Below are 27,199 nucleotides of genomic sequence, written 5' to 3'. Positions count from 1 at the left end.
AGTTATCTATGGCTGGATTTGCATAGAAAGAAATGTCTATATGCTGAGTTTCATTCTGGATCTTTCAGGTTTATTGTTTTGCGGGGTATTTGTTGATGGCATACTAATTATAGAGGCTGTAACCGCAGTTGGACATAGACATACATAACCCCGATTGTCTATATCTATCTGTCTCACCCTCAGACAGTTCGTCAATGCAACACAATTCCATCTTTCATCTCCCTCGCTCTCTCTCTTACCCAAGTGCTCACAATGACAATGACGGCGTGGAAACCTAATATGTGATCTCGAAGTCAACGTCATTGTCCGTTAGACGTACATAGATGTTTTTTTTTTTTCCAACTGACTTCCATTGAGCTCTGGGTCTAACAGTCTCGCACAGTTTTATGTAATGGTTGCTCCATTGACAGATAGCAAAAAACACAGAAAAGAAGAAAAAAAACTGGATGCGCATCGTTGTCATTTTGAAATATGACTATGAACAATGTGAGGAAGAATAAGACTTTGAATGAGTGACAGGATGCTTTTGCAAGAAAACAAAAAAGAGAAGCTCAAACTTGGCGTTGGTGGTCCTCAGATTTTACAGCTAGGATTGAAGCAAACCAAAAGCGAGCTATTAATTAATACAACTTAGGACCACAGCCAAGATCCAGAGTTAGTTGGGGCCAACCCACGTATGACATTTACAAATGCAACACTTCTTCAGACTTCAACAAGACAGTCGCGGAATGAAAGAGAAGAATCGAGTTGAGATATACATACATACAAATATGTATGTATTATATATAAAAATTAGCATTTAAATTTAGAGGTGTTGCATTTTGTACTCGTATTTATACAATATTTATGAATGAATAAAACTGACAACAGACCAAGACTAAGGTGGAGGTGGAGTTAGACGATTCACACACAATCCAGCCAAGGTCATATTCAGTGACGGCAATCGCTTCGCTTCCAATTGGCAGTTTATGGCTAAGAAGTAAGCTTGACTCTGAGATTTATTGGCATGTTATTCTAATTGCTATTTATTAGTGGCGGGGGCTTACTTGCAGCTGTTTGTCTGTCTTTTCAGTCAGTTTTTCATTCATTCAGTTAGTCATTCCATTCCGCATCGTTCATTCATTCAAGCTGGCAAGTAATCAATGTGCAAATTTGCATTTGCATGTGCTTAACCCACTTGTTTGGTATGTGGCTAACAATCGCTACTCGCTCAATAGCCAACTCACAACACACACACACACAAAATCGAACTGCATTTTTAACACTTGTGTAAAAAACAAAATACAATTCCTAAATTCGGAACAATAAAATTAATTAACATTCAACCCAACGGCATTTAAAGTATTTGTTCAAGCAATCCTAACTAAACATCTTATCCAAAATTTCTTGATCTTAACCTGACTCAATAAACTTATATGGTTGTTATAATTGTTATTAAATGTTACTATTCGGGAATTCAAAAAAGAATACATTATTTTAAAGTTGTTTTGTTTTACTTTTTCTTCCTTTTTTCTGCAATCGATCATGAACAATGGATACATTAGTTAGCTTTATAGCCAATATTATAATTAAATATAAACAGGTTTTGTGGGATTTGAAAAGCATTTAAAGCTCTTTTAGAAAATACATTATTCATAATGTATTCTGCTAAACATTAATTAATATATATTCAATTTATCGTAAAGTGGGTTTTGTTTAATTAACTATTATTTTTAAATATGTTTTTTCCACAAATTTTTTCGATATTTCGACATTTGCCCATTTCAAATCTCTTTCTATTCTCAGATTTATTTAAGAACAGATTTTTACTTTCGATCGCTCTTTATTAAGAGCCAATAAACCTATTTGTCTTGTCATCAATGACATAAAAAAATCAATGAAATTATAAATCCGATTATAGGATTTGCTTTTTGAAAGTTTTATTGATTTTTTAATGTTTGTCTTACAAATCATTTTCCTAGCACATTTCGAGAAATTTTTTTTAATATCGTGACAGTATTGATCTATTTTTTAATAAATTTCAACACCTCCCTCGCATTTGTATCAGGTTAATTGCATCCGTTATTCACGATTATAAACATTTTCCACCCACACTCTGTTCTTTTTGTTGTTGTTTTTTTTAATGTTCTAAGCTTCAAGCCCACGAGTCTATTGAATGAATTCTTCTTCCGTTTTCATTTCACATCTTCAAGTTTATTGCAACTAATGAATTTGTTTGTTTTTGCTTTTTTGTTTTTTAGTATAGATGGCGATTTCATATTCTAATTTTCCAAACGATTGGTAATTAGTTTTTATTTCGTTGAGGAAATTACTATGAAACAACAAACAACTAACAGAGTGTGGACTGTAGGCGTTGTGTCTAACCAAAACTCAATTTGGTTCCCTCTTTATTGAATAGAGGAATGGAATGGAGTGTGGCCAGGGGTGTGGCTGGGCGGGAAGCTATCATCAAATATCTTTTATAGCGGATTCTGTGGCTATCAAAAGACCATAAACTAAGCCATACCGCAAATCGTAGCTATTACCGCTAGCTAGAGAGTCAAGAGAAGAGGAAAATTAATATGCAACATTTCGTGTAATTCGCCCACCGCGAAAACACTTCCTTAATGGAAACGGTTTGCTAGGTGGGCAAGTCAGGGGGGAGTCAGAGGGGCAGCTTTATCGAAGGAGAGCCAGGGCCAACTAATGCGTGCATAATTTTTAATAAATATTTTTCAAGATCTCAGCACAGCTGCAGGCTGCCATTTAGGGTGGAGATTGGAGACCAACTCAACATAGAAACGGGGGGAAACGACCTGTGGAACGCTTCCTGGTTTAATTATTGTGGCATACAGTGGTACAAAATATACATAAAAAGCAAATTACTATCTACTTTTTTAGGCAAGTGAAAGTATTGCTTTTATTGTTGTAATAAGGAAAAAAAATTGAGGAGTTTTTAATCAACTCCAAAAAAGGAATTACAATTAAAATTATTGGTTTCGAAAGTTTAAGGACTCTTAATTTTAGTTGAGCAGTTAAAAGTTGTTTTAAATTATTAATTTCGAGAGTTCATAAAAAATAGTTACAAATATATTTAATATTTTGATTAAGAAATTTATAATTAATAACCAACTCTATACAAATGCATCTTCTTGGATTTTCAAGCTTTTTCACTAATTTGTCTGGTGGATTTCCAAATAAGCCTTAGTTAATTAATTTATTATCAAATTATTTATAAATTTTTGAGTAAACTACTCAACGCCATTATGCAAAATCTTTCATTCCACTGTGGCCCACTTTGTTTTTGTGGTGCAGAAAATGGCCTCTAGACTTTTGCTACTTGTCAATCAACAACATTTCTGAATGGTGGCCACAAGCTGATGACGATGATTATGATTATCAATTTCATTATCAGAGGCAAAGTCGAGGCGAGTGGAGTGGAGTGGAAGTTGCGATGATGTTGAAACCAGTGCACGCTAAAAACTTGAAGGAGCCTAGCTTGAAAACACTTCCGTTTTTGGGGCAGGTACATTGAACTGGCAACAGCAATTCAAGGCAAAACTCAATTCCAACTCACGCAAAAGTCGTCATTGTCGTTCCCTTCATCCCGCTTTGTTAAACCCATGTCCAAGTCATCTCGTTTCCCGTGAGTCCTCCCTCTGGTCCAGGCTTATCGGCTGCTGCTCAACCACGTGTTTGTCTGTCCAACGGACTGTCTGTCCTATGTCTTTGAGCAGGTTTTTCTTTTTGAAAATTATGCACTTTGTATGCAGAAAAGTTGGCGAGGCGATAAAAATCTGCATAATTTCAAGTCGTAAGTTTATTGCCGTTTCCTAGCGCGAATGCTGCTGCTGCTGAAGAGCAGTTTCCCCTACCTTTTATCCTCTTTCTGATGAGCGTTTATATGTAGGTATATATATATATATATATGCCCTTTCATAATCGTAATCAATATTAAGTTATATGATAAATTATCGTTGCCAAATTGCAGCATTTAACTTGTCAAAGGAAATTATCAGAAATTATGCTAAAAAGGGTTTCAACATTCAGATTTCATGCAGAATCAAAAACTTTTCTCTGCGGGGGATATTTCGCTTAACTGTCAATTTATCTTAAGGGTTATGGACCAGAGACTGTAAGCCAATTTCCATTTGTGATTGGTTCATTTTAAAGAGCAAGTTTTATATATATTAACTTGGACTAAAAGCGAAACAAATTTTTAAGTTGTTAAACGGTTTTCGAAATAGTTATAAATTTCGTTTAGTATAAATTACATAATCAAAGTCGTTTTCCATTTATTTCATTTAATATAATTCCCTTCGAAATTTCTTTGTGGTGATCGCCAATTAATTAAGTGGCAAGAATAGAGCTCATTAGTATTCGCGGAAGGTTTCTGCTGGCTATGACTAAGTTTGAGGAGAGAGAATATTGTATATATTAGTGACTGAAATTTATCTTTACAAAACTATTGATTTATATATTCCAAGAATTGACACTTTTTCACGCTAAGATCGATTAAGTTGATTGATTTGTGAACCCGTTTGCTGTTGTTGTCCATTCACCAACCACCCACAAAGATTTGCATATTCAAAACTTAACCCAAATATCATGGAAATATGGAGCTAACAAACACCTCCAAGGCACGTGAGGCATGAAGTCTTCAGGGGCAAAGTGTTCAGCAGCATTCAATTATATTCAGGTGCATGGCCAGTAGAAAAAAGCAAATGAAATCCTAATAACTGCCAAACGAAAGACACAAAAAACAGAGGAAGTAGAATAATGGACAGCGAGAAGATATATGTAGGTATTTATATATATGGGGAGAGCTCAATAGACAATAACAAATTGGCTGCACCTGCAGCTAGCTGATGATGATGATGAGAAGGAAGGAAGACTACGACGAGGCGGTGGCGGAAGGGAGCCCAGAGGGAACGTGTTGAGTTGCCAGTGCACATAATTGCTCAAGTTGTGTGGGGCAAAAAACAAAAAAGGGACCAAAAACGAAGCGAAAGAAATCCCGCATTACTTTTTTCTTTTATTTACTAGGTAACCCAAAGCCCAAAGCAAAATTTGTTTGCTGCTGGCGGCTAGGAAGGGAATTGTGTGAGTTAGTTAATGGACTGACTGACTTACCACTTTCTAATGAAGCCTAAAACACGAGGGGGTAGCAGAAGGGGTACCATTCACAAACTCAATTCACTTAAACAAAGCTGCAAGTAGCAGTTTTAATATGCAAATATCTTTCAATTGCTACCAACTAAGTATCCAAAAATGTGTAGAATAAAAAGGACAAGGAAAAACGCTTTCAATTAAGTTTAATCCAACCTGAGGTATGAGGCCTATAAATTTAAAATTTTATATATATATAAATTTAAAATTTTTGGATCAAAGAATAGTATATCTATGAAGAAGTCCTAAAGAATATCAGGAAACCAATAAACAATCAATCCTCTTGCAGTTATTTCAACGATTTGTAGTACTCAAGGATAAGAATAATTATATAACGAAAAGAGGACAATATTAATGTAGACCAGAGACGTATACAGGATTGGATAGGGAACCTAGGTGGCAAGAGGTCTAGTAGTGATATCTAATAACTTTTAGGCCGAATTCATATGTACATGTTGTCTTTAAACAATAACCAATAACTTTCGCCCGCCAAAGTGACCAACGCAGCTATGAAATGGCTGAATTAAAGGCAAATGTCTATGAAAATCTGTCAGTTCGAGAGGGCCCTAAATGTTGTCAGTCGAGCAACCTCAGTTTTAAGAAGTTCAACCCAATTAACCTCAATTGGATATTTATTGGATCTATTCGTATTCTCCTGAACCATTGAGTCCTTTCAAAAACGAAAGCGAATGGCATGCTTAAGCTATCAATAGATTTGTCTTTATAATTCGTAGCTTTAGCAAGATTAAATTATTGTAATCCTCAAAAACTTGACTGTTATTAATTTATTGTTATTTTATGTGGTGCCAAGACAGTTGAAATGCCATTCATTTCCTTTGGGTTATCTTTTATTGACTCTGTGACTGTTTGTTTTATTGTCTCCGAAGAGTGTAAAGCCTCAAACATAAACACCAAGAACCTTTCTGCAATATTGTATGCCAAGTGTATGCAATTGATAGTTAATTCTATTTTTATGTGAAAGACTATTAAAATAGAAAATTTTCACATAAAAAAAAAAAAAGTACATACATATCGTTACTTGACTGTTTTTTGGTTTTTTTGTTGTGCCCCGCCCTCAATTTACGATTATTATTATTTCTTTTTAGTTGGTTTTGCTTTTGTTTTTAGTCAGCTAGCTAGCACAGCACATCCGGTTAATGGTGGTTAGTTGCTGTCCACAACAACAACAACAACAACAACAACTAACTACCATCTAAGCAACGAATGTTAATTAAATACCTGTCCATCCATTAAAAAACATACGTAAATTTATGTTGTTAACAAGGAAGTGCGCTGTGAGCATGCGCACACTTTTATTATTATCATCGTCGACGTCGTCGTCGTTGCTATTGCTGTTTCCCCCTTATGGACGTCGCTCAAACTTCAGTCGGAGCCATTTCTTTGGCCCGTACCCGGATTGCTTCCTTCCAAAACTAAATGTCTTTCTCCGTTCTCCGTTCCGTTCCGTTCCGTTCCTCCCTTTATGTACAGTGGTACAGTGGTAACTGTTTTGTTGCCATTTGCATATGTCGCGCGAATGCTAGCTGCGGTTTTAACGATGCGCTGTCGCCACGTCTCTACGTCATTCGCTAATTGGTCGAGATACAAATCGCCACGAGAGAGTGAAGGAAGAGGCGTTGCCTGGACATGGTTCAACTAGTACTACCAATGGATGGGGCTAGAGCTGGAGCTACAGCTAGAGTTGGTGCTGGTGCTGGTGCCATACCGTCGTCACCATCATCATCAGCATCATCATCATCATCGTCGTCGTCGTTATTATCGGGCCTCAGTGGCACTTTCTTTGCCAGCCAAGCAACAAATCGGCTGCTGCTACAAAACTGAAAAGAGGCTGTCAAATATTTGCTCAAGTGTTTTTTGTCGTTTTGCGTTTTTTTTGGTTTTTTTTTTTATTATTTTTTTTTTTTTTTGGTATTTTGTCTTCGGGGTAGACATGACGACCAATTTGCTTTATGGGATTTACTTGTACGATAGGCTGTTTTTTTTTTTTTTTTTTGGGTTTTTTTCCTTTTTGGTAGAAAGTGGCCATAGAAAATTTGGTTAGCCTTAATGCATTCAAGGTGTGATTTCTTTAACCGACTCCTTTATCGTTTTTTTTTTTTTTCGTAGTGTGTCTCTGTCTTACTTCCCCATACTGGTTCGCTAAGTGTAATGGCTTAAAATGACCAAACAGAACTAGTTGACTTGGAAAATAAGAGTTGGGGAAGAGAATCTAAACTAGTATAAGCTCCAGGCCATTTCATTTGCAAACACTGAATATGCTGAATGTAATGACTAAATTGATCTCGCTTATCTATACTTATGTATTATTTGTGTATCCTTGCAAAAGGTTATCTACCTTGTGCAACATTTATTTCAACTAGTTAGTAGGAATCAATCAAGTTTAAGTTAAGAAGAATTGCACAGACTGGTAAAACAAGAGAGGAGGGAATTGTTGATTACATTAAATTAAGTTGAAATGTCTGCGAATATCAAGTAGAACTTTTTGGATGACTTAAATACTATAATATATAATAATATTTTAAAATGGCGCCTAAACAAGTTTAGCAGTTTATTGTAATAACAAGTGAATCAATTGGAAATTTCTGTCTGCAGTAGGAGTTACTATTAGTTTTATTATATATTATGATCTATAACAACCCGAAAGTAATTGTCTTTAGTGTCTTTTTTGTTAAGAAATTATGTCCACTTTGAAAATATATGTAAAAATTTACGAAAAATACGAATTTGTGTTTTTGAATAAAATTGCATTTAATGGATTGATGGCAACATGGCAAGGTATTTAATCATTAAGAGTAAAACAAAAGCAAAACAAAATCGTTTTAATATGTCAAAGGCTCAAACTGTCTCTTTTAATTAATGTTGATGGATTATTTGCGATTTGACTATAATCAAATATGTGAGTAATACTAACTTAGTGAGGATTTCTATACCAAATAACATTAAATTGTTATTAAAGTTGTTAGCAATGTTTGACAATGAAAACTAACCTAAACCCGTTGCTTTTACTATTAAATACGCTTACCATTAAATGTTAAACAATACATATTGAATATAATAGTATCTAACCTAAACCTTTTTACTTTCGTTTACTAAAAAAAAACAAGTTTTATTGGATGATTTTTAGATGCTGTTTTGTTTTTTGGTCGAAAGTTATTTGTGACGCCAAAAAAGATCATAAAGACTCAACAATTTTCAGTGATTTCTGGGAGAAGTTATCACAAATAATTGTCATTAAGACATCTAAAAATATATAATCTCAATTACGTTTAAGAAATAAATATAAACATTGAGCCATTCGAGTTTGGTCAAAGTAAAATTTTGGTTGATTACAAACCATTTGGAATTCGCTTACTTCACGACCTATCACATTTGCCAAGAAATTTATTAAATAAATGATCAACTTAAAAAAAATACTATCAACTCATCAATTTTCACTTTATATTGACTCCAAATATCGATGAATTTCCGCTTACCTTTGTTCTATATAATGGATTACTGAAGTCCCAATCGGGTGCCACAAACAAATATCCGCATTTGGAGACCTTTCGCGATGCCTGTGAAAAAAGTGACACAAGAGAAATTATTATTAATATTATGCAGAGAAATAAGAGATGCGCTAATTTGGTTAACTAAGAAACGAAATATGATGAAATGTTTGCATGCTAATTGACAAAAAAATAAGCAATAAATTGCATAATTCGAACCGATTTATGACAGTCTTATGTAAATATTACTAATATCTATACTTTGCCTATTCATTAATAACAAAAAAAAAACTTTTGCCGAAAGCAAACCAAAATTGTTATCACATTTGGCTTATCGCCTCAGCCACAGCAAAAAAATAAAAAAAATAATAAACAAAAAATTTAAATGTATTTTTAATTAAAAATGTCAATATTTCTTAGCTCCCTTTTGTGTTTGGTTTTTATCACGGTTTACTTATCGCAGAATTTTTCCTAGTGTTTTAACCAAATTGGTTGTGCATGTGTGTGTGTGAGTGGGTATGGGGCACGTGTCACAAATTTGCTTGGCTCTTTCGGTTGATTTTTTGTTTTTTTTTTTTTCGGCTATCCATTCCCTCTAAGCCATGACTAATGTTAATGACATGAGCCAATTTAACTGTCGGCGCGGTATTTTTTTTGCCTTTTTTCTGCTTCTATTTTTGGGTAAAAGCAAATAAAATAAATTACAAGTACAAGCAAGACAAAAAAAACAAACCGCAAAAAAAAAAAAAAAAACAACAACAACAATAATTGGAATAAATGCGGAGAGTGCTGGAGTGCGGGAGTGTATTTGGGGCTGGTTCAGGGAATTGTTGGCCTTTTGCACACCTTCGAAAAGTCAACCACAACAATTGAGTTTGTTTGACTTAAAGTGGATTTGGTCGTTAGTCGCACCATAGTTTCGGGTAGGGAGGGTGGGTGAGTGGGTGGTGATTCCAAGACAATGCAACAACCAAATTGAACCCAACTGAACTGCGATTAAATTTATTGAAATTCACAAATCACTAAATCACTCTGAGATAGAGATTCCTTATAGACCGTCATCAGTAATCAGTTTGAATTTAAAATGTAAAATTTTACATAAAAATAGTAAACTTGTTGTTTAGCCATAATGAGCAATGCATTCGAGAATGAGAATGTTTCTAAACCAAATCGTTTTATATTTCTATTTAAACAAATTCTCTAAAGCATCGAAATATAACATCAACAGCGTTTCAAAAATTGAACTGCTTTAAGACTAATTCATTTTATAGCCAAAATAAAAACATTATTTTCTAGCCAAGTTCTTAAACTAATGTGATATTAATTGGATAGATTAACCTCATTTAAGGCCCTTTTGACTAGAACTCTTCAGAACGATTTTAAATAACCAATGTTTAACATCAACAACTCCAAATGCATGAAAACGACATGCAAATTTATTAAAGAAATTAAAAATTTATAGAAAATAAATGAAATCTGTGTCAATAGTTGGCAATGGCTGTGAATAATCAATTTGGAAATGGCAGTTCTTAACTTCAAGTACTTACTTTAAGGACTTTCTAAAGAACAAAATTTGTATCCTTAATAACTTTAGTGCTGATTAATTCCTCATTATACAAGTTTACACCCTTTTATGTATTTTGGTTCTAAGTCTGTGGTTTCTACATCAGGTTGTTGCAAAAGAACTGCTCTGAGACTGTGTCATGATTAATATTAATTTTGGGAACTTCCATTAGAGTCATATTCATCAGAAGACTAGTTAAGAAAATCAATATCTAAGTACTTTGTCTGGTTATTCCTTTGTTGAATTCTTTGTGGTTGAGACTATCAATTGAATCTCCTTTAAGGGAATAGAAATAACTATTCCTAGTAGTTTCTCGTTAGGTATACATTTTGGCCATTATGATCATGATCGTGTTTAGACATTTCTGTCACTTTGTATTTTGCTACACTTTATGAGTTTTCATAGAGCAAACAATTAGGCCCGCCGTTTACAATAAAGTTTTGTCACCCAAACCAACTGGGCCAACTGGGATTCGACCCCCGATCATGTCTTGTAAGCTGACACCATGGAAACTTCAAATTCAAATGCCAAAAACGAAATGTGTAACACGGTAGTTCCCGGTGAGCTGCTAGCCAAGCTCAACTACAACAACATGCCGCAAAAGCAAAAGCCAACTCCAAATGCTTCGTCTATATTTTTTTGCTTTCCTCTGACTCCATTTACTCCCCCGAAAAAATTGAAATTCAGCTGCTCTGTTTTAGAGTCTCCCGTGTTGCACTATGCTGTCTCGTTTGCAATTACGTTGGCTAATTTTATTTATCTCGTTTGTGTTATTTTTTTTTTTTTTTATTTTTTTTTTGTGGATTTTCTTATTGTTGGTGTTGCTGTTGTTGTTTGTTGTTGTTGTTGTTGTTGGCAGTGGCGGCGGGTCGTTTAAATGCGCCATTAACATTGATTTATGTGAAAAATCGCACGTTTGTATTCAAATTGAACTAAACAGAAAGTAAGACAGAGATAGATGCGGGGAAAAGAGACAGAGTGCAAGTGTTAGAGTGAGAGAGAGATAGAGAGTAAGAAAAGATTAACAGACTGTTGCAAGTTGCAGTTGCAGTTGCAACTATACAGTAGCCAGGCATTGCTGTCAGGCTTTCATCAGGTTTTAGTCACTCGGACACGTTTTTAACATAAATTTCAATGGGCCAACGTTTTGTAGGTAGTTTGGTATTTCTTGGCACCTTCTAAAAACTTGCCACACGATCAACCTGAACGCGATCTACTTTTGTCACATTTAAACTGTGCTCAACGTGTGTGTGGACCCGAGTCTAATGAGAATTGTATGAGCCTCAAGAAGCCAAGGGCTATTTCTGTTTCTTTCGTGCTGTGTCTTGGCCCCTGGCCACTCGTAATACTCCATCCACCATGCAGCTTAAGCCTGACTTTATGGGACTTTGTTGCCTCACACATAGATATATGTATGTACATACACTCAGGCACACAGAAATTATCAATGCCATTGTGTGATTTCAGCAAACAGAAACCCAAACACAGAAACAGAAACAGTAACGGAACGAAAACAACAAAAATCGTGACTAAATGAGTCACAATTGTCTTCCAAATTGTGCGAACTGTTTTCGTTTTAAGACTTACCATACAGACAGACAGTCACACTCATAGGCCAACAAAACCTACCTCCCCACAATGATTGAATTAATCAAGTCAAATCTAAAGTTAACATAACACTCATTAGATGCTCTACAAATTGCTAACGAAAACACTCTAGAACTGAAGGTCCCTATACCTTACCTAAACGAAAATCATTCTCTATGCTTGGTTTTTAAAATGTGGAAGTACCCAATAACCAATTGAGGGGTGAATGGTAATGGTTACCCTACAATAAATAACAATTAATCAATCGAAAAGTTGCCGATTTATGTTTATTTAAATAGTACACAAGTTATTAACAAAATTTTATTATAAATCCTACTATTTGAAAATTAAAAGATATTAAGCCATGATATTTAATGAAATAGGTTAATGTAATAATAAAAGGAAGTTTTTGTTTATTTTATTCAAATAACTTCACAAAGGATATAAGAATCTTAAAAATGAAGTCGTTAACTCGTTATTTTCAATTAGATACATTGTATCACAAATAATCGATAACTAAACTTATAATAGAAAAAACACACCTAAGGATATAGAATATAGATTCTCGATTCATAATTTTGGAATTCTTATGTAAACTATCTTAGGAATTATTGGATTAGCATAAGAAGTCCCTTTCATAAACAGGCAAATACTAAAACTTTAAAACGTTATTTAAAAAACATTATAACAACATTTATCAAAGTTTTATGCAAAATATAAGAACTCTAAAGATAATATCAGATAATACTCGAACTAAAAGGATATAATATACAATAAAAATGCAATGAAATCGTTTTGAACAGATTTTCAAATGGAACAATTCAAAGATATTTCATAAACTTAAACTTTTGCATCTAAAATTTAAACTAAATTAAAACTCATAGTGCCTATTTTTCGAGTTAGTGTATTACTAACAACAACAACAACAAATAGCACATGCTGGAAATTTATGCATCGCGCATGTCGCTGCTGACACACAAATGAAGCAGGGAGAAGGCCGCGTGCAGAATTTTGAGTGAGGCGGCGGTGGCGGCAACAGTGGGCGTGGTAGCCGTAGCAGCAGCACTTGGGAGGGGTCCCACCCGTTGGCTAATGAAGCCAAGTGCTTTTGCTATAATGTGGGCAGATCGAAGCGGATCAGCGACAGCAAAATACAAAAAAAAAAAATGACTGAATAAAAAATGAGTATGCATGCTGATGACAAAACAAATCAAAAGAATTGAAAATTGAAAAATAAAAAAAGTCTAAACGGCATGAACCAGATTGCGATCATAAAAGAAACACAACAAGAGTTATAGGAAATGATTAAACGATTTTAGATCTGATTGCCTAACTTCATAAACTTCTTTTATCACATTTTGGGAAAATTGAATCCCAAATTGAATTGAATTGAAACAAAGACCGAAATCTGATAAACAGAATCCAATCTAGAAATAATCGTAACTCAAATACAGAAAGCAACTGTAAGCATATATGAAATGTATTCCTAATGTATTCCTAATTGCAGCCAACAAAACTAAGTCGAACTTTTCAACTAGACATCATAGTACTATAATTTATAATGGATAATGGCTCTAGATCCTAAGTCGAAGTGCTTGGATTGGCTTTAGTTAGTGAGATGTTGTAACTTTAAAAACTATTCAATTTGATAAATAAAACTTATAACAGTTATGGTCTTACTTTGATAAATAATATTATTTTAGATTGATTATAGCCTCGAAAAGTGAAACAAGTTGTGAGCTAAATGAAAGTTAAATTAAATATTTAAAATCTTAGTTCATATTGAGACCAAAAACTTCAACTAAATTTCACAGGATCGTCCATAAACCAAATAGCAGACTATAGTCCAAAACTGAGTCAGAATTTAGAATTCAGTCTTTAGGTATTCTTGGATTCAGCTTTAACCTGTTCAACAACAGATTCTGTTGGTTTTTTTAAATAATGAGATGAAAAAGATCCTCAGTTGTTAATATAAAAACTTTTGGATAAAGCTAAACCAAATTCAAGCAGCGTTTGAGTTGAGCTTCCCATATATGTACAATTCCTCTGGAAATCAAAGGAATGTTAATGTCTTTAAATAATTCTTAAAAAAGTTGAAAAGAAACAAAAGTCCAGAGTCTGAAATGAGACAACTAGTTATGACATTAGCTACTTAATGGACACCAATACACTCGAAATGAAGTCATGCAAACGCAATTATGTATGACAGACAGAAGAAACAATTTCTATAGATACAAATACATACGAGTATATCAGTTGTGTGTGTGTGTGTGTGAGTGTGTCTGTGTGAATGCGACTTATAACTCATACTTATCCTCAATATAGATGCTTTTTTTTATATACTTACTGGTTCTGCCATAGACATGGACTATTGCGCAAGCGTGCAAGATATGAATAGAGAATTGCATTCGGTTAGTAATAGAATTATAGAGAGAGACAGAGATGATTAAAAAAAATGACTCAATTATTAGAAGATGATGATGATGCATTTTGACATTTAGCCACATTCGAGATGACATTCAAGACATCCCAGATGAATGCCTGAGAGACTGCAACTGAGACTAAAACCAAGACTCTTAGACCAAAGCCGAGCCTTTTGCTTTAGACCAGCCAAATGAATTTAAATTGCCACCAACTTGTTTTCGATTTAATTTGATAACGACTTCGCATACTTATGACTTTATACTGTGAAATGTCAAATCAAAAAGTCACGTTTTCCACGATCTTTGCTCATAAATCGCCGTCTTCAAGAGGAAAATTTCACTTTTTTTTTGCCTTGCATTTGTATTTGCTGTTGTTGTATTTTCCTCTCTTTCTTGCTTTTATTATTAGTTTTCGTCTTCTTAAAGCTGTGGCGATGGCTAATAAGCTAAAAACCGATTGACAAATAAACAATTTAAAAGAGTGAGATAGAGAAAGAGATGGAGATGGAGACACACGCACACGTGGACCATGTCCAAGTCAAAGTCAAAGTAGGAAAAAGAAATAAACACACATACACACACACACAATAAAACTTGTCGCCGTCTTTAGTTTGGAGTGGAAAGTTGTTTGCAGCTGAATCTCCTGGGCTTTTAACTCAATTTCTGTTTGGTTTTAGCCAACATCGGGGCTGCTGCTGCTGCTGCTGTTGTTGCCACTTGAGACGCAATATCTGAGCGGCTTAATAAGCTAGCTAGCTATCCAGTATAACAAAACCCGCATCCTCAATTAGACGAAACAACTAACTAAGTTCGATCACATATAATGATGAAGCATTCTGCTAGAGCGCAAAAACTATTTCCAACCAAAAAACCGAAATTGATTAACCAAAGTTTACTCAATTGCCAGGAAATGAAAATGAATGTGAATAATGTTTCGGTTGTAACATTTTCTGGGGTTTGATTTGGGCCTATTTTTGTTATTTGCTTAAATTTATTTGTTTTATTCTTAAATATTAGACTTATGGTTTTGTTTATCAAAATGTTGGTTTATCTTTTATTTTTAGATGAATCTACTTAATTGAGTTTACTTATATTTTTGTCTTTTTCCCAAATCTTCTTGTGTTTGACGACTTTGTTTTTAAATTTCTATTAAAAATTCAAGTAATCCCAATTTTCCTATTAATATTTAGATCAATTATCATTTTACTTACAATCTGCTCTCAAGTCAATGCTTTAGTTGTAAACTGAATTAAATTTAATATCAAATTTACTTATTTATAATTATTATTATCATTATTATATCTATCACAATTGTAAGCGACATTTTTCTAACTTTGACTAGAATTTAATTAAATTTATATCCAAATAGACACGTAAACAAATATATATTGCTTACGACAACATTTCAAGTCTATAAGTCCCAATTACTTATTAATTACTTACTTTATTTATAAATACTATAACCTTTTTTTAACCATTTTATTTATATTTTCCTCTTTGTAATTCATAATACTTTTTATTTGAAATTTAATCCAGATGTTAAAGTCAACTAAAATTTCTGACAGTCTTATAGAAAATGATTTCTTCAAATTCAAAAATAAATTAATAAATTAGAAATAAAAACGAGTTCTAATTCCCTTTCTTTTTGTGTCTAAGCACCTTCAATTATTTAATTGAAATTAAGATATTTAGAATGCCAATTTTTTTTTAAGATTAAGTATTAATTCCCATGAGTATGAATATTCTACATATTTCAGCATTCATCTGTGATATTATTCCGTCATATCGATATTTGCATTATATAACCATTTCGACTTACTTGACCACTATCATTCGAATGTGCTTCAGCAGAGCTCAACAAGTTGTTGGAATATTAAATATTTTGTCGTTTTGTTATTCTTATGTATGTATATCTGTGGTTTATCAATAAGCAAGAAGGGGAATTTTTTGGAATTCCGGTTGAAAAAAAATGCTAATTGAAGGTTTTCCAAAACAATTCTCAAGAAATTGTTAAGCAGATGGAATTTAAGTCAGTGCCATTCCCGCGAAATTGGAGTTTCCAAAAATACCAACATTTCGAAGTTGAAGGATGTGGTCTTTATTTTGTTTTTTTAGAGTTGCCTTTTGCATAACTGTGATCTTGCTTTCGGCGGCCCTTCATGTAAATTGCAGGCTATCAATTCCAATAATTGAACCATCAAATTGTAACCTTTTGGCATAAGTGGGCCAGGCCAGGCCAGGAAAGATATTGAGATTGAGTGAGAGAGAGAGACAGAGAAGGAGGGGGAGATGTGTCCAAAATGATTGAGTGCAACAATTGAAATATGTGTACATATAAACGAGTATATATATTTTACACCGCATGTGTGTGTGTGGCAAAAAGCATATATGAAAATCGAAAAACTACAACTACATACACAAAAATCGTATAATTAATGTGTGAGAACAACTTTCTTCCGTTGACCATGACGTCGAAAATGAAAGTGCCTTGGCTCTCTTTTTCGCTCACCGTCTGAGTGGCAGTCCGCGGCTTAAACGAAGGGCCATGGACCATGGTAGATGTATTTTGTGATTTTAGGCGGGCGATTAAGCCCATATGAAGGCTAATCTTTGCCTCATTCATAAATACCACACATCTGGTAAGTGGAAACGCACAGACATGAAATATGATTAATAAGTTTCGCACGCTTATTAAAGTTTCATCCCAGCTCCCTCCTTCGCAAGATGAGGGGTGGCGGTAGCAAGAAGAAGAAAGTGGTTGGTCTCACACAGCATAAACAGAGAGACAGACAGACAGACAGGTTGAGTGAGTGACTGACTGCAATGTCGCGCGATGGATGGTCGAAGATTTTTGTTGTTGTTCCGAGGTCGTTCCCAATCCATAGACCGATTGGGCATCGAAAGGGTAAAAGGCAGCAAGAGAGAGAGACAACGATCTGCCTCTGGTAATTTATAAGCAACGACGAAGGTTGTGGATGCAACAGCCGCAGCATCAGCTCAGCGGGTAAACAGAAGGAAAAAAAGAAGCGGGGACACCATGAAAAGTAAAATTTAACAAAATCACGAATTGTGGATACCTTTTGACAACATCTAGCAGGAAATAAAAATAAGATCTATATGTAGATGACTAAGTGGTGGTAAGTGATCAGGTAGGTCAAGTAAAGTAAAGACTTCCAGAAGTCACAAAACTGTTGCTAATACTCTGGAATCTTCCTATTAAACTTTAAGAAGATTTTGTAATCTTTAAATGAGGTAAAACTCCTTTAGAATCCCAAAGAATCTTAATTTGATTAACTGATCAGATGGTTTATAGATAATGAAACAATATTGTCAGAATTTACGAACAGAAGGAAAGAACTTCATTAGATTCCTTCCAAAATAATGAAAAGGTTGTAACAATTCAATATATTAAGCTTTCTTTATCTATTTTCTATATACTTTTTTGTTTTATTAACCTTTAAAATAATTAAAAAACACATATTTCGTCTCTTTTGGCCAGCTGAAGATACCTTTACAACGTTTTATTATTTTTCAAGGGTATAGAAAATCGAAAGTACAAAAGAAATCGAAAGCGAACCGCTGCAGTGCAAGTGCAACAAACCAAAAGAGCGGCGTGGAAGACGCGACGGGAATGGATGGCACAGCGAGAGGAGACGGAAAAGGTGAGCAGCGTGTGGCAACAACAGCAAGTGCATCGCAGGCAATGGCACGGCACGGAACGAAAAGATGCAAGTGTGACTGACCAGCGCAGAGAAGGTGGGGGGGCGGAGCTGGGGCTAGAGCGGGAGGGGAGTAAATGAAAGCGAATGTCGCGAATGGCGTTTTGTGGTTGCTGGTTCAGTTCAGTGCAGTTCAGTTCAGTTCGTCGCCCGCGGTGCGGTCGCGCTTCAAGCTCCATTTACGAAAAAAAACAAAAACACAAACCAAAAAAACAGAGCGGATCCAATGATGCAGCGCCAAACAGAGACAGATAGAGAGAGAGAGAGAGAGAGTGAGATGGGGAGAAAGACTGCATGTCTGACAATGAGTCTGTTTGTATCTGTCCGGGTTGTCTCTGCCGCAAGCGATCGAAATATTGACCAGTTCTGTGTTGCATGCCAAGAATTTTGTTTACTCCTCCCAATCTCTCCCCTCTCCATGTCTTTCCACCCAGCACGGTTTCCACTTTTTGTTTTTCTTTCTTTTTTTATTCAACGAAAGTTTTGGAATCTTGTTATTGTTTCATAATGATCTTCATCATCATCATCATCATCATCTGTAGAGGAGTTATTAACATAACATAATATTGACTTCGATGGGTTGGGCACCCAATACCATTGTGTAATACTTGGAATGAAGAGAAGAGATACTGAAAAATATTTATTTTTTATGGGCTTAACACATTTTCACTTTCATTGACTGACTCCCAAACTGCGGGAGAATCACCTGTTCGTAAGTAAATAAAAAGCAATAGTAACCAACCTAATGAATGATAATTATAGATTGAAACAACATAAATTTGGAATCATAGATTCAATACAGTTTCTATTCTTATCCCACCGAAACTTAGTTTGAATAGATTCCAAAAGTGTTTAAACTTTTTAACTCTTTCGTTTGAGTTGGCTACGAAAATTTTAAGATACATATATGTACTTAAGGAATTTGTTTAGGAAGGTTTTCGTGTTATTATGATTTACATTTCTACGGTTATTTAGGCCGTAGTTAAAAGGTTTCTTGTTACGTAATTGAAAAGTTTTTCGAACTTGGCTTTAGTTTTAGCTATTAAGACTAACTGAATGTCTGAAAATAAGTCTGTTTGAATCAGTTGATAGCTATTAACTATTTGTCAATGTCTTTAGAGGGTGATTAACCAATCAAGTTTTCGATAAATAAGCCTCCATATACAAACAATCTCCTACAATGCCTTAACACTCAGAGAATGACCAATCAAAGCCACAAAGCTCTAACAAAACAAAGGCTAAAAGTAAGTATTTTAGTGTGACTTAACGATTTGTAGTCACCTCATTTCATTGATTAATTACTATTATGCCAAGAGAACCGAGTTCTTTTTTTAGTTTAGTTTACTAGAAATTAATCTCTCTCACAAATAAACGAAGCTAAGAAAAAAAAAAAAAACTAAAATGATAGAGACAAACTAAAGTTAGTTGTTTTATAATGCATTACATTCTTTAATGTTTGTTATGCCCATTTATTGACATTAGTTTAAAAGGTAAAGTAAAATTTATTTTAGTATTTAACGAATCAGTGATAAAGAGTCTCAAAAGAACAAAAACAAGATTGGGTTTCAGACTAATTAAGTAAAGAATAAATTAATAAGCATTACAAGTATTTAAAAATATATGCAATTTATCTAATTAAAATTTGTTTATACTTTCAAGAGACACAAAATTCTATAATTGTTTTAACGGTTAGTTTTTTTTATCTTTTAATCAAAAGTAGTTTAATAATATTTTAAATCATATTAATTGCAGTTATTTTTTAGTACCGAATTAAAAGTTGAAAAAATTGTCAAAACCGATTGCCTTAAAAGTATTTCCGGTAATTAAAAGTTCACTAGTTTCAAAGCAATTGGAGTGACCGAAATCTCTCAAAAATTTTACACAAATTAATCGAATAGTTTAGTTTTATGTCTCTGGTCACACTCTACTGATTGCTTGATCAAACTTTGTATAGCAAAAAAACTTTCCATCTCATTTTCGAATTCTTTTCGCTTTCATTTTGCACATTTCTTTGCCTCGTTCGCCCCGCACCACTTCATTGCAAGTCACTCGTCGGTGGTTCGCCAAAGTTTATTTTACTCTATGTATTTTTAAATGCATTTCTAAATGAATTGTAATACCCGATGGGCTGTCGGATGGAGTCGCGTTGCACGACACAAGTGCGATGTCTATCGCCAAAAAATAAAGGAGAAAAAAACCTACAAGAAGTAAAGTTTGCTGCAAGCTCATGTGCGGCAATAAAAATAAAATGCAAACATATGCGATACGATGTGGTGCGGCGGTGCGGTGCTGCGGTGGTGCCATGTGGCGGCAGCGGCTCTCTTCCAGAGACAACATGTGAAGCCAAAGTAACCGGCGAGGTGATTTTTACTTTTACTTAACTGAAATTCATGTGCACGATTTTTCCAACCATACGTTCAGACATACACACATCGATTTCAAATGCTGCCAAGACTTTCAAATGAAGAGGCAAAAAACGAACAAAAACCAAGCAAAAACTCCACGCAGAAGTCAAGAGATGATGAAGCTACCAATAAAAGTTCCCCCAGGCGTGCCTCCAAACTCCATTGAAAGTGAAATGTTGTTGTCTTAAAAACCAAGCATTGTTTTCTGCTTCAGTTCCCCTGCCCCTTATTTTTTTAAATTTTTTTTATCATTGTCTTGGCGCTGTGCGTTTTTCATTTGAAAATCAATTTCTGACAAGTTTTTCTATTGTAAGCGATTGCAAACGCATTTTCATTCACCAGGCCTCAACTCCTTTGTGTGTGGCCGCCTTCAAGATGACTAAAGGGTTTTATTTTTTTTCATTGTATACGTGAAATTTTAATTAGTTGTACTGAAAGTAATCTTGAGGTTTTTCGACAATAATGAAAAAAAAAAGATGAAAGAAAAAAACTCTGCGTTAATTGTTGCATTTTAAGTTGTAATTTTGAGTTGTAATTTGGTTTTGCGGTTCCTCTTTTGTTCATCGTTTGTAGATGGAAAGAGACTTTCAGTTTTGTTTTTTTTTTTTGGATCAAATCAAGTTTTATTTACAATTTTTTGAACCCAACTCTAGTGTGACCATTTCTCATGTAAACGATCATACAAAAATTATCATTATTTATGAGCGACTAAAGCAAAAACAAGGAACACCGCAGGACCACCCCAGATGATTGTCTTTTCGCTATACTCAAATTAATCATCTGTCAAAAAGCGCAAAAAAAACCTAAAATACCCAATTCAAGGCAGACAACGGATAGACGGAAAGCCTCCAAGACAGACCAAGGAGAGGAGTCGATTTGTTGTCGTGCCCTTGTGTGTCAAATTCATCATTAAATGTCAACGCTTCGGGGGACCTTATGCGAAAGTCGGGATCGAAGACAGAAAAAAAAGGTTAACAACTCTCTGATCACAATTGAGTAACTTAACAAGATGGAGCAAAGACCACAACAAACAACACAACAAAGAAGTAACATTCGCAAAAGGTCGACCGAGAAATACTCAGGAAAATTAAAAACTATAAAATTAGTCATGAATTACAAATTGTGGGAGGTTGGAGAATGGTTTAAAGTGGTGTTAAAACCCTTTAGCAACCTTGACATCATTGTTAGTCATACATACATACATCTATGCTCTAATAAGGCGAGAAAACTCAAATAATAACAACAATAACAACACACAAAAGGAAGACAAAATACCAACAACCAAAAAAAAAGGTAAAAATAATAATTGCGCGACTGCATAAATTTTCGCAGTGCGATGGACATATGGATAGATGGATGGTTCGTTGGTTGGCTGGACGTACATATATACAGACTCTACTCTACTCACAGCTACTTTCGTTTTTAATTTAAAAAATACAAAATGTAAGTACAGTGAAACCTCGATATAACGAACTTCGTTATAACGAAAAACCCAATATAACGAATTTTTTGTTAAGTCCCTTGAAAGGACTAAGGTTTTACATTTCAGTACCTATAGCGAATCAATAGATATAACGAATAATTTTGCGATCCCCCTCAGATTCGTTATATCGAGGTTTCACTGTATATACAAAACGTGGTATGTGTGTGTAGTAAAGGAGGAAAAGCGTTTTGCGGTACAATCGCTGATGGTCGATCGCCGCTGCTGTTGCCGTTGCCGCCGTCAAATGGCAACGAACCTTCGACAGGCCCCAAGTCAAGTTTTGTGCTTTTTGCACATAAATTTTCGTGGCAATCGATGAATGGATTAAAGGGGAGTCAGCCAACAGATCGGACGAATGGGACGGGGGAAACAACGAGGCAACAACAACGATTGCGCCGATGAAGATCGATGATTGTCATCGTCAGGCTCTCTGTTGACACTAAGTGAAAGTGAACTTGATGGGGCCATGTATGATTACGATTGCAATTCAATGGTCAATAGAAAGTTGATAGTAAAGAAATAACATTTATTGATAGAAACAACGATTGCGCCGATGAAGATCGATGATTGTCATCGTCAGGCTCTCTGTTGACACTAAGTGAAAGTGAACTTGATGGGGCCACGTCATGATCGAGTAGATCTTAAATTTTCCTTAACTCTGCTATGGCTGCTGCTTTTGTAGAGTTAGTTGGTAGTTTTTTTGATTTTGTCCAATTAGAAATGTTTGACATTTAACATTGTAGACAAACACACACTCGAAGAAATATCGAAGAAGTTGTTTGTGTGTTTGGGGCGGCTAAGATGAAAACTAAAAGAAAAAATATTACTCTCCATACAATTTAAATGGAATTTTCATATATGTGTTGCGGCTGTTTGGGACTGGCAATTTGCGTTCGATTTTGGCGCATTTTCATAGAGGAAAAACATAACAGAAAACTACAACAACAGCAACAAAAAAAAAAAAAAGGTGAAAAGTGAAATATGGCATAAAGGCAGCCAGGCACACAGCTGCATGCCTACATTTCCATCTTTCTTTCTCTCTCTCTTTTTGGTTAGTTTTGATTGCACTTGGGCAGATTAGATAAGCAAATGTTAAGTTATGTGATCATAAAGTTTAGCTACGAGTTTTTCTTCTATTCAGGCGATTTAAAAAGCTGTTCTCTAACATTGCATTTGACATCAACTTTTATTGATCGTTTTCTAGGATTAGCATCAATTGATTACGATTGCAATTCAATGGTCAATAGAAAGTTGATAGTAAAGAAATAACATTTATTGATAGAAATTAAGTCAAAAAGAAAAAAAATCTCTGAAATGTAAGGTCTTCTTTTCATAAAGCAAACTCCCTAGAGACACATTGACTTTTAACAAAGACTTTGGGTTGTATGCCTATGTCTATTTTATAATACTCTTCTTCTGCAGGAGATACAAAACGCTCATAAATGATTTCTAATTACCGCCATAAAAACTGTCAAACAGGTTTATGCTTTATTTTGCACCATAGTTATGGAGTGAAATACAATATAGAAAACCATTGCCTTCACTTTCAGTTGCTCGGATATTAAACAAAACCTGAAAGAAAAGGGATACTTTTCCAATACAAACACGTATTTGTTACAAGCAAGGAAAACCTGAAGTAAACAGGATAAGTTTAAAGTACAAAAACATTTTCCAAGACCAACACAAAGGCCGTTTATGTCTTATTATCATTGCCTGATTTTGTTCCATGATTCTATAGTTATTTCTTAGAAATATTTTCAAAGGATATTTGTTAGGTAGTTCGTAAAATAGTCCATTTGGAAAGTTCACCTTGGTTCGTAGCTATTCAAGTAAATTTATTTGTGGTTTTTCTTCTAAGTTATCAAAACTAATATAAAAGCACTCTAAAACTTGATTAATACTACAAAGGAGCTGAACTATACATGACGTTCTTCTTGCTTTCATTTTTGTGAAATGAATTTGATCTATTTTACTCCGTTTCTTTTTTTTAATCACCAATATTACTTTAACTTTTAAGACATAGGCAAATTTTATCTACATTCTTAAACTACAGATTTTGGTCACTAATTAATGTTCTTTAAAACTTTAATTTTTTTACACATTTGCATTTTTATACCCTTTTGTTACATAACCTTTATCAAAATGACCTTCGCTTGAATACTTTGAGATACATGTTTTCCTTTACTTTGAGATACATGTTTTATCTTTGTTTTTAGTATAAGTTTTTTAATATCTAAAGCTTACGCATTTCTTCACTTTTTTTTGGTATGTTTTTTTTTTTTTTGACCGACATAGATTAGGAATATGAATGGCATTATCGCAGATTGTGTTGAGTGTGTGCTGCTTACCTGCAAATAGATAAAGAAAACAGACGAAAAATGTTAAAGAAAATTAGTTGTTTTTGTTTATTTGTTGTTTTTTTCTACACCACTTCCTACCCCACCAACCGCCCCCCATGAGTTGTGTGTGTGTGTGTGTGCATTGAAAAACTAGCACAAATGACTGTATTTGTGGTAAGTGCACACAACACACAAACGACGAAAAAGGTCTAACAAATATGGTTTTGGGGGCCGATCCGGATTTGGCGTCTGTTGTTGTAATTACAAAATTGGAGAGTCTCTCTCTCGAACCCATTGAAAGTTGATATGTATTCCATTCAGCCGTCAATTTCTCCCACCCTCCCCGCCTGCATGCCCCTCTCAGACCATTTTGATAATAAGTTTTATGAATGAAAACCAAGACCAGATGGTTACCATGTTTTGTTTCTATTTATGGTTTCACATTTCATTCACTAGAAAATCTCCGTTTGATGGTTGCTCAATTAACAAGAATCGACAAAAAACTGGGCCAAAGCTGGCGTCGGCGTTAGAGTGAGAGACAAACAAAGTGAGTGCAAGCAAGATAGAAATATGCACTTCCTTTTTGCCATTTTCACTATAATGATAATGATGGCAATGATCACTGTGAACGATGCTGATGTTGATGATGATCGTTGTCACATAATTGCTTAAAATAATTTCACAAGTGCCAGGCACGTAAACACGTTAACACACATTAACCCGAAAGTGGGCGGCTATGAGGGGAAAAATAGCTAAAAACAAAAAAAGTAACTGAAGAGTGAAGCATAAGCTCACTTGCCATGCTATTTAACTGCTCTTTAACATAATGTGGTCATGCCGGACTACAACAACATAAACCAGGAGACACATCTTTTATTCTCGTAATGGTTAGTAGGTACTTGGCTATGGTTGTGCATTGTCTTTCCGAATGGGGTATATGGCACATGTAATGAGGTTGGACATGACTCCCGATATGTCTAACAACTTAGACACTTGCCAACAGTTTAGTTATGGACACAAAGAAAGTTGGTTTTTCCCTTTGCACAAACAAAATTGGAAAATTTCTTCTTGCACTTTATGAAAATGGACTACCAAAAATGTTGTCTAAGAAGACATGGAATTATTATTAAGATAAAATATAAAAACAATTCAATCATTTCAACTACTTTTATGAATTTCAATCAGATGAAGAGTATTTCAAGTTCTTTGAATCTTTGAGATACTTCCCTTTATAGTTGTGAACTTTAATATCTATACGAGATGGGGGTAGTTAAGTAGGTGTGTTTGTGTGTTATAGTTTTGGCCATACCATTGTTTGTTAAGGCAGTTAGTATGTCAGTGGGACAAGTGAAATGAAATAAAGCGAAATGAAACTATTGCTGCATTTTAGACTTTGGTTTTTAATGACATTTTAAAACCTAGAGCAATAAACCCAACAGCCAGTTACATAAACCCCAAGACATTTGGGTGTCAAATGCAACAGAAGTAAACTGAAAACGCACACACACGCAAACAGAGAGAGATGGGGCGAGACAGAGAGATGGAAAATATCGTATAAACTTAAAACGTGGGTTTTGGGGGTCTTAGCAGAGCAGGCTTCGCCTTATAGTCTCATACTTTCGCTGTTATTTACGACCACATACTAATTTTCAAATCTTCAAGGCAATAAAGATTAGAGACAAAGTACCGCTAGCATGAAGTTTGCGCGCGCCAAAACAATTTCAAACTTCACTGACAACGGTACAACAAAAAAAGAGAAGGAAAAATATCGAAGAATCGTATAGAACGAACCATACAAGAGCAGCAGAACAACAAATTTTCGCATGTGACTTCCGTCATTGACATACAGCATTGACAGTTGATTTCTGTATTTGATATGCCAGCCAAAGTCCAAAAAGAATGTGTGATGAGTGTAAGACAGGAGGAGCCTCCAGATAGCACAGCCCAGGAGGCAGGAGTAGAGTCTCCACAGTCCCGTCGTTCCAAAGACCTTCCTTGTGTGTTTGGGGGTTTTGGCGAGGGGAACCCTCAACGAGTAGAACCGTTAAATGGTACAATATTGAAATTTATTTTTATGCTGATGATGATGATGACGACCACAATGATGATGAAGATTTTGATGAGAAACCAGTTCGCCACTGGCACTGTCAATGGTCATGGCAATGCGCAATGCCATGGAGATGCCAACGACAATTGGGCAAATGTCAAAGCAACTCAAATTCATCATCAACGTCAGAGACAAAGGTGCATAGTCCACAAATAACTGGAAGTGGTAGGGTCCATATTAAAAGACCCATAAAAAATGGGTATGGAATAACGGAATTGGAATATTACTAATACAAATATTTATATTACCAATGGATTTCAATATAGATCAATTTATGTATGAAAATTTTACATAAGTGGCCTCTTTTCTATAAAGTGCAAGATGGTTTTGGGTCAATACTTTTAAGACTATTTATGACCATCCAAAGTTCTACCGTTTTTAAAAAGAATTTCAAACAAGAATAGAAGACAATAAAGGTATTATACAAGAGTCATAGAACAATGTATATTAAGTAATAACTTAAGAGAATTGTGGAATGGAACAATATAAAAATCATAAAATAAGTCAATTTCTACATCATTAAAATGGTGTAAAGTTGTGATTTTTCCATTTTTGTTTCTTTATCATCGTGTTCCTTTCCAATGTTCCACACTTGTAAAAACACTTGCAGTGCCAAAAAAAAAAGTATTACCAATATTGTAGGTTACACACTGCCAGCTAGCTGGCCAAGTAGCGTGCTACTTATCGCTTGCTAGACGAAGAAAATTTTCAAGTATAAATTACCAAACCGAGCAAAGAACCTGCTACCAAGACTTATGACCGTATTTGATATTGCCTAATGGTTTGCTGTCGTTGTTGTTGCTGCTGCTGCTGCTGTTGTTTACCTGGCTGGTTAGTTGCCGTTGATGTTGTTGTTTTTTTTTTCTTCTATTAAATGTTTTTCTCTTTAGATTGTAAAAACAACTTGGCTACTTTTCA

The 27,199-nt window shown here is 34.7% G+C and overlaps 1 protein-coding gene across 3 annotated transcripts in view; it reads right to left on the bottom strand.

Moving 5' to 3' along the window:
• The window catches only part of osp (outspread), a 106,421-nt gene that overhangs the window by 38,566 nt on the left and 40,656 nt on the right, over window positions 1-27,199 (bottom strand). For 2 of the 3 annotated variants that reach the window (XM_068284521.1, XM_068284523.1), the window contains exons 2-3: window positions 14,153-14,173; window positions 8,643-8,723 (exon numbers count right to left, since the gene is read on the bottom strand). In XM_068284521.1, the coding sequence (XP_068140622.1) occupies window positions 8,643-8,723; window positions 14,153-14,173 (102 nt within the window). The remainder of the gene's footprint in view (window positions 1-8,642; window positions 8,724-14,152; window positions 14,174-27,199) is intronic. The other variant, XM_068284522.1, reaches the window with a different exon arrangement.

The sequence above is a fragment of the Drosophila tropicalis genome, unplaced genomic scaffold (assembly GCF_018151085.1).
Source record: "Drosophila tropicalis isolate 14030-0801.00 unplaced genomic scaffold, ASM1815108v1 contig_393, whole genome shotgun sequence".
Lineage (NCBI taxonomy): Eukaryota > Metazoa > Arthropoda > Insecta > Diptera > Drosophilidae > Drosophila > Drosophila tropicalis.
Note: the sequence above shows the minus strand (reverse complement) of the source record. Positions and strands in the feature narration are given on the sequence as shown.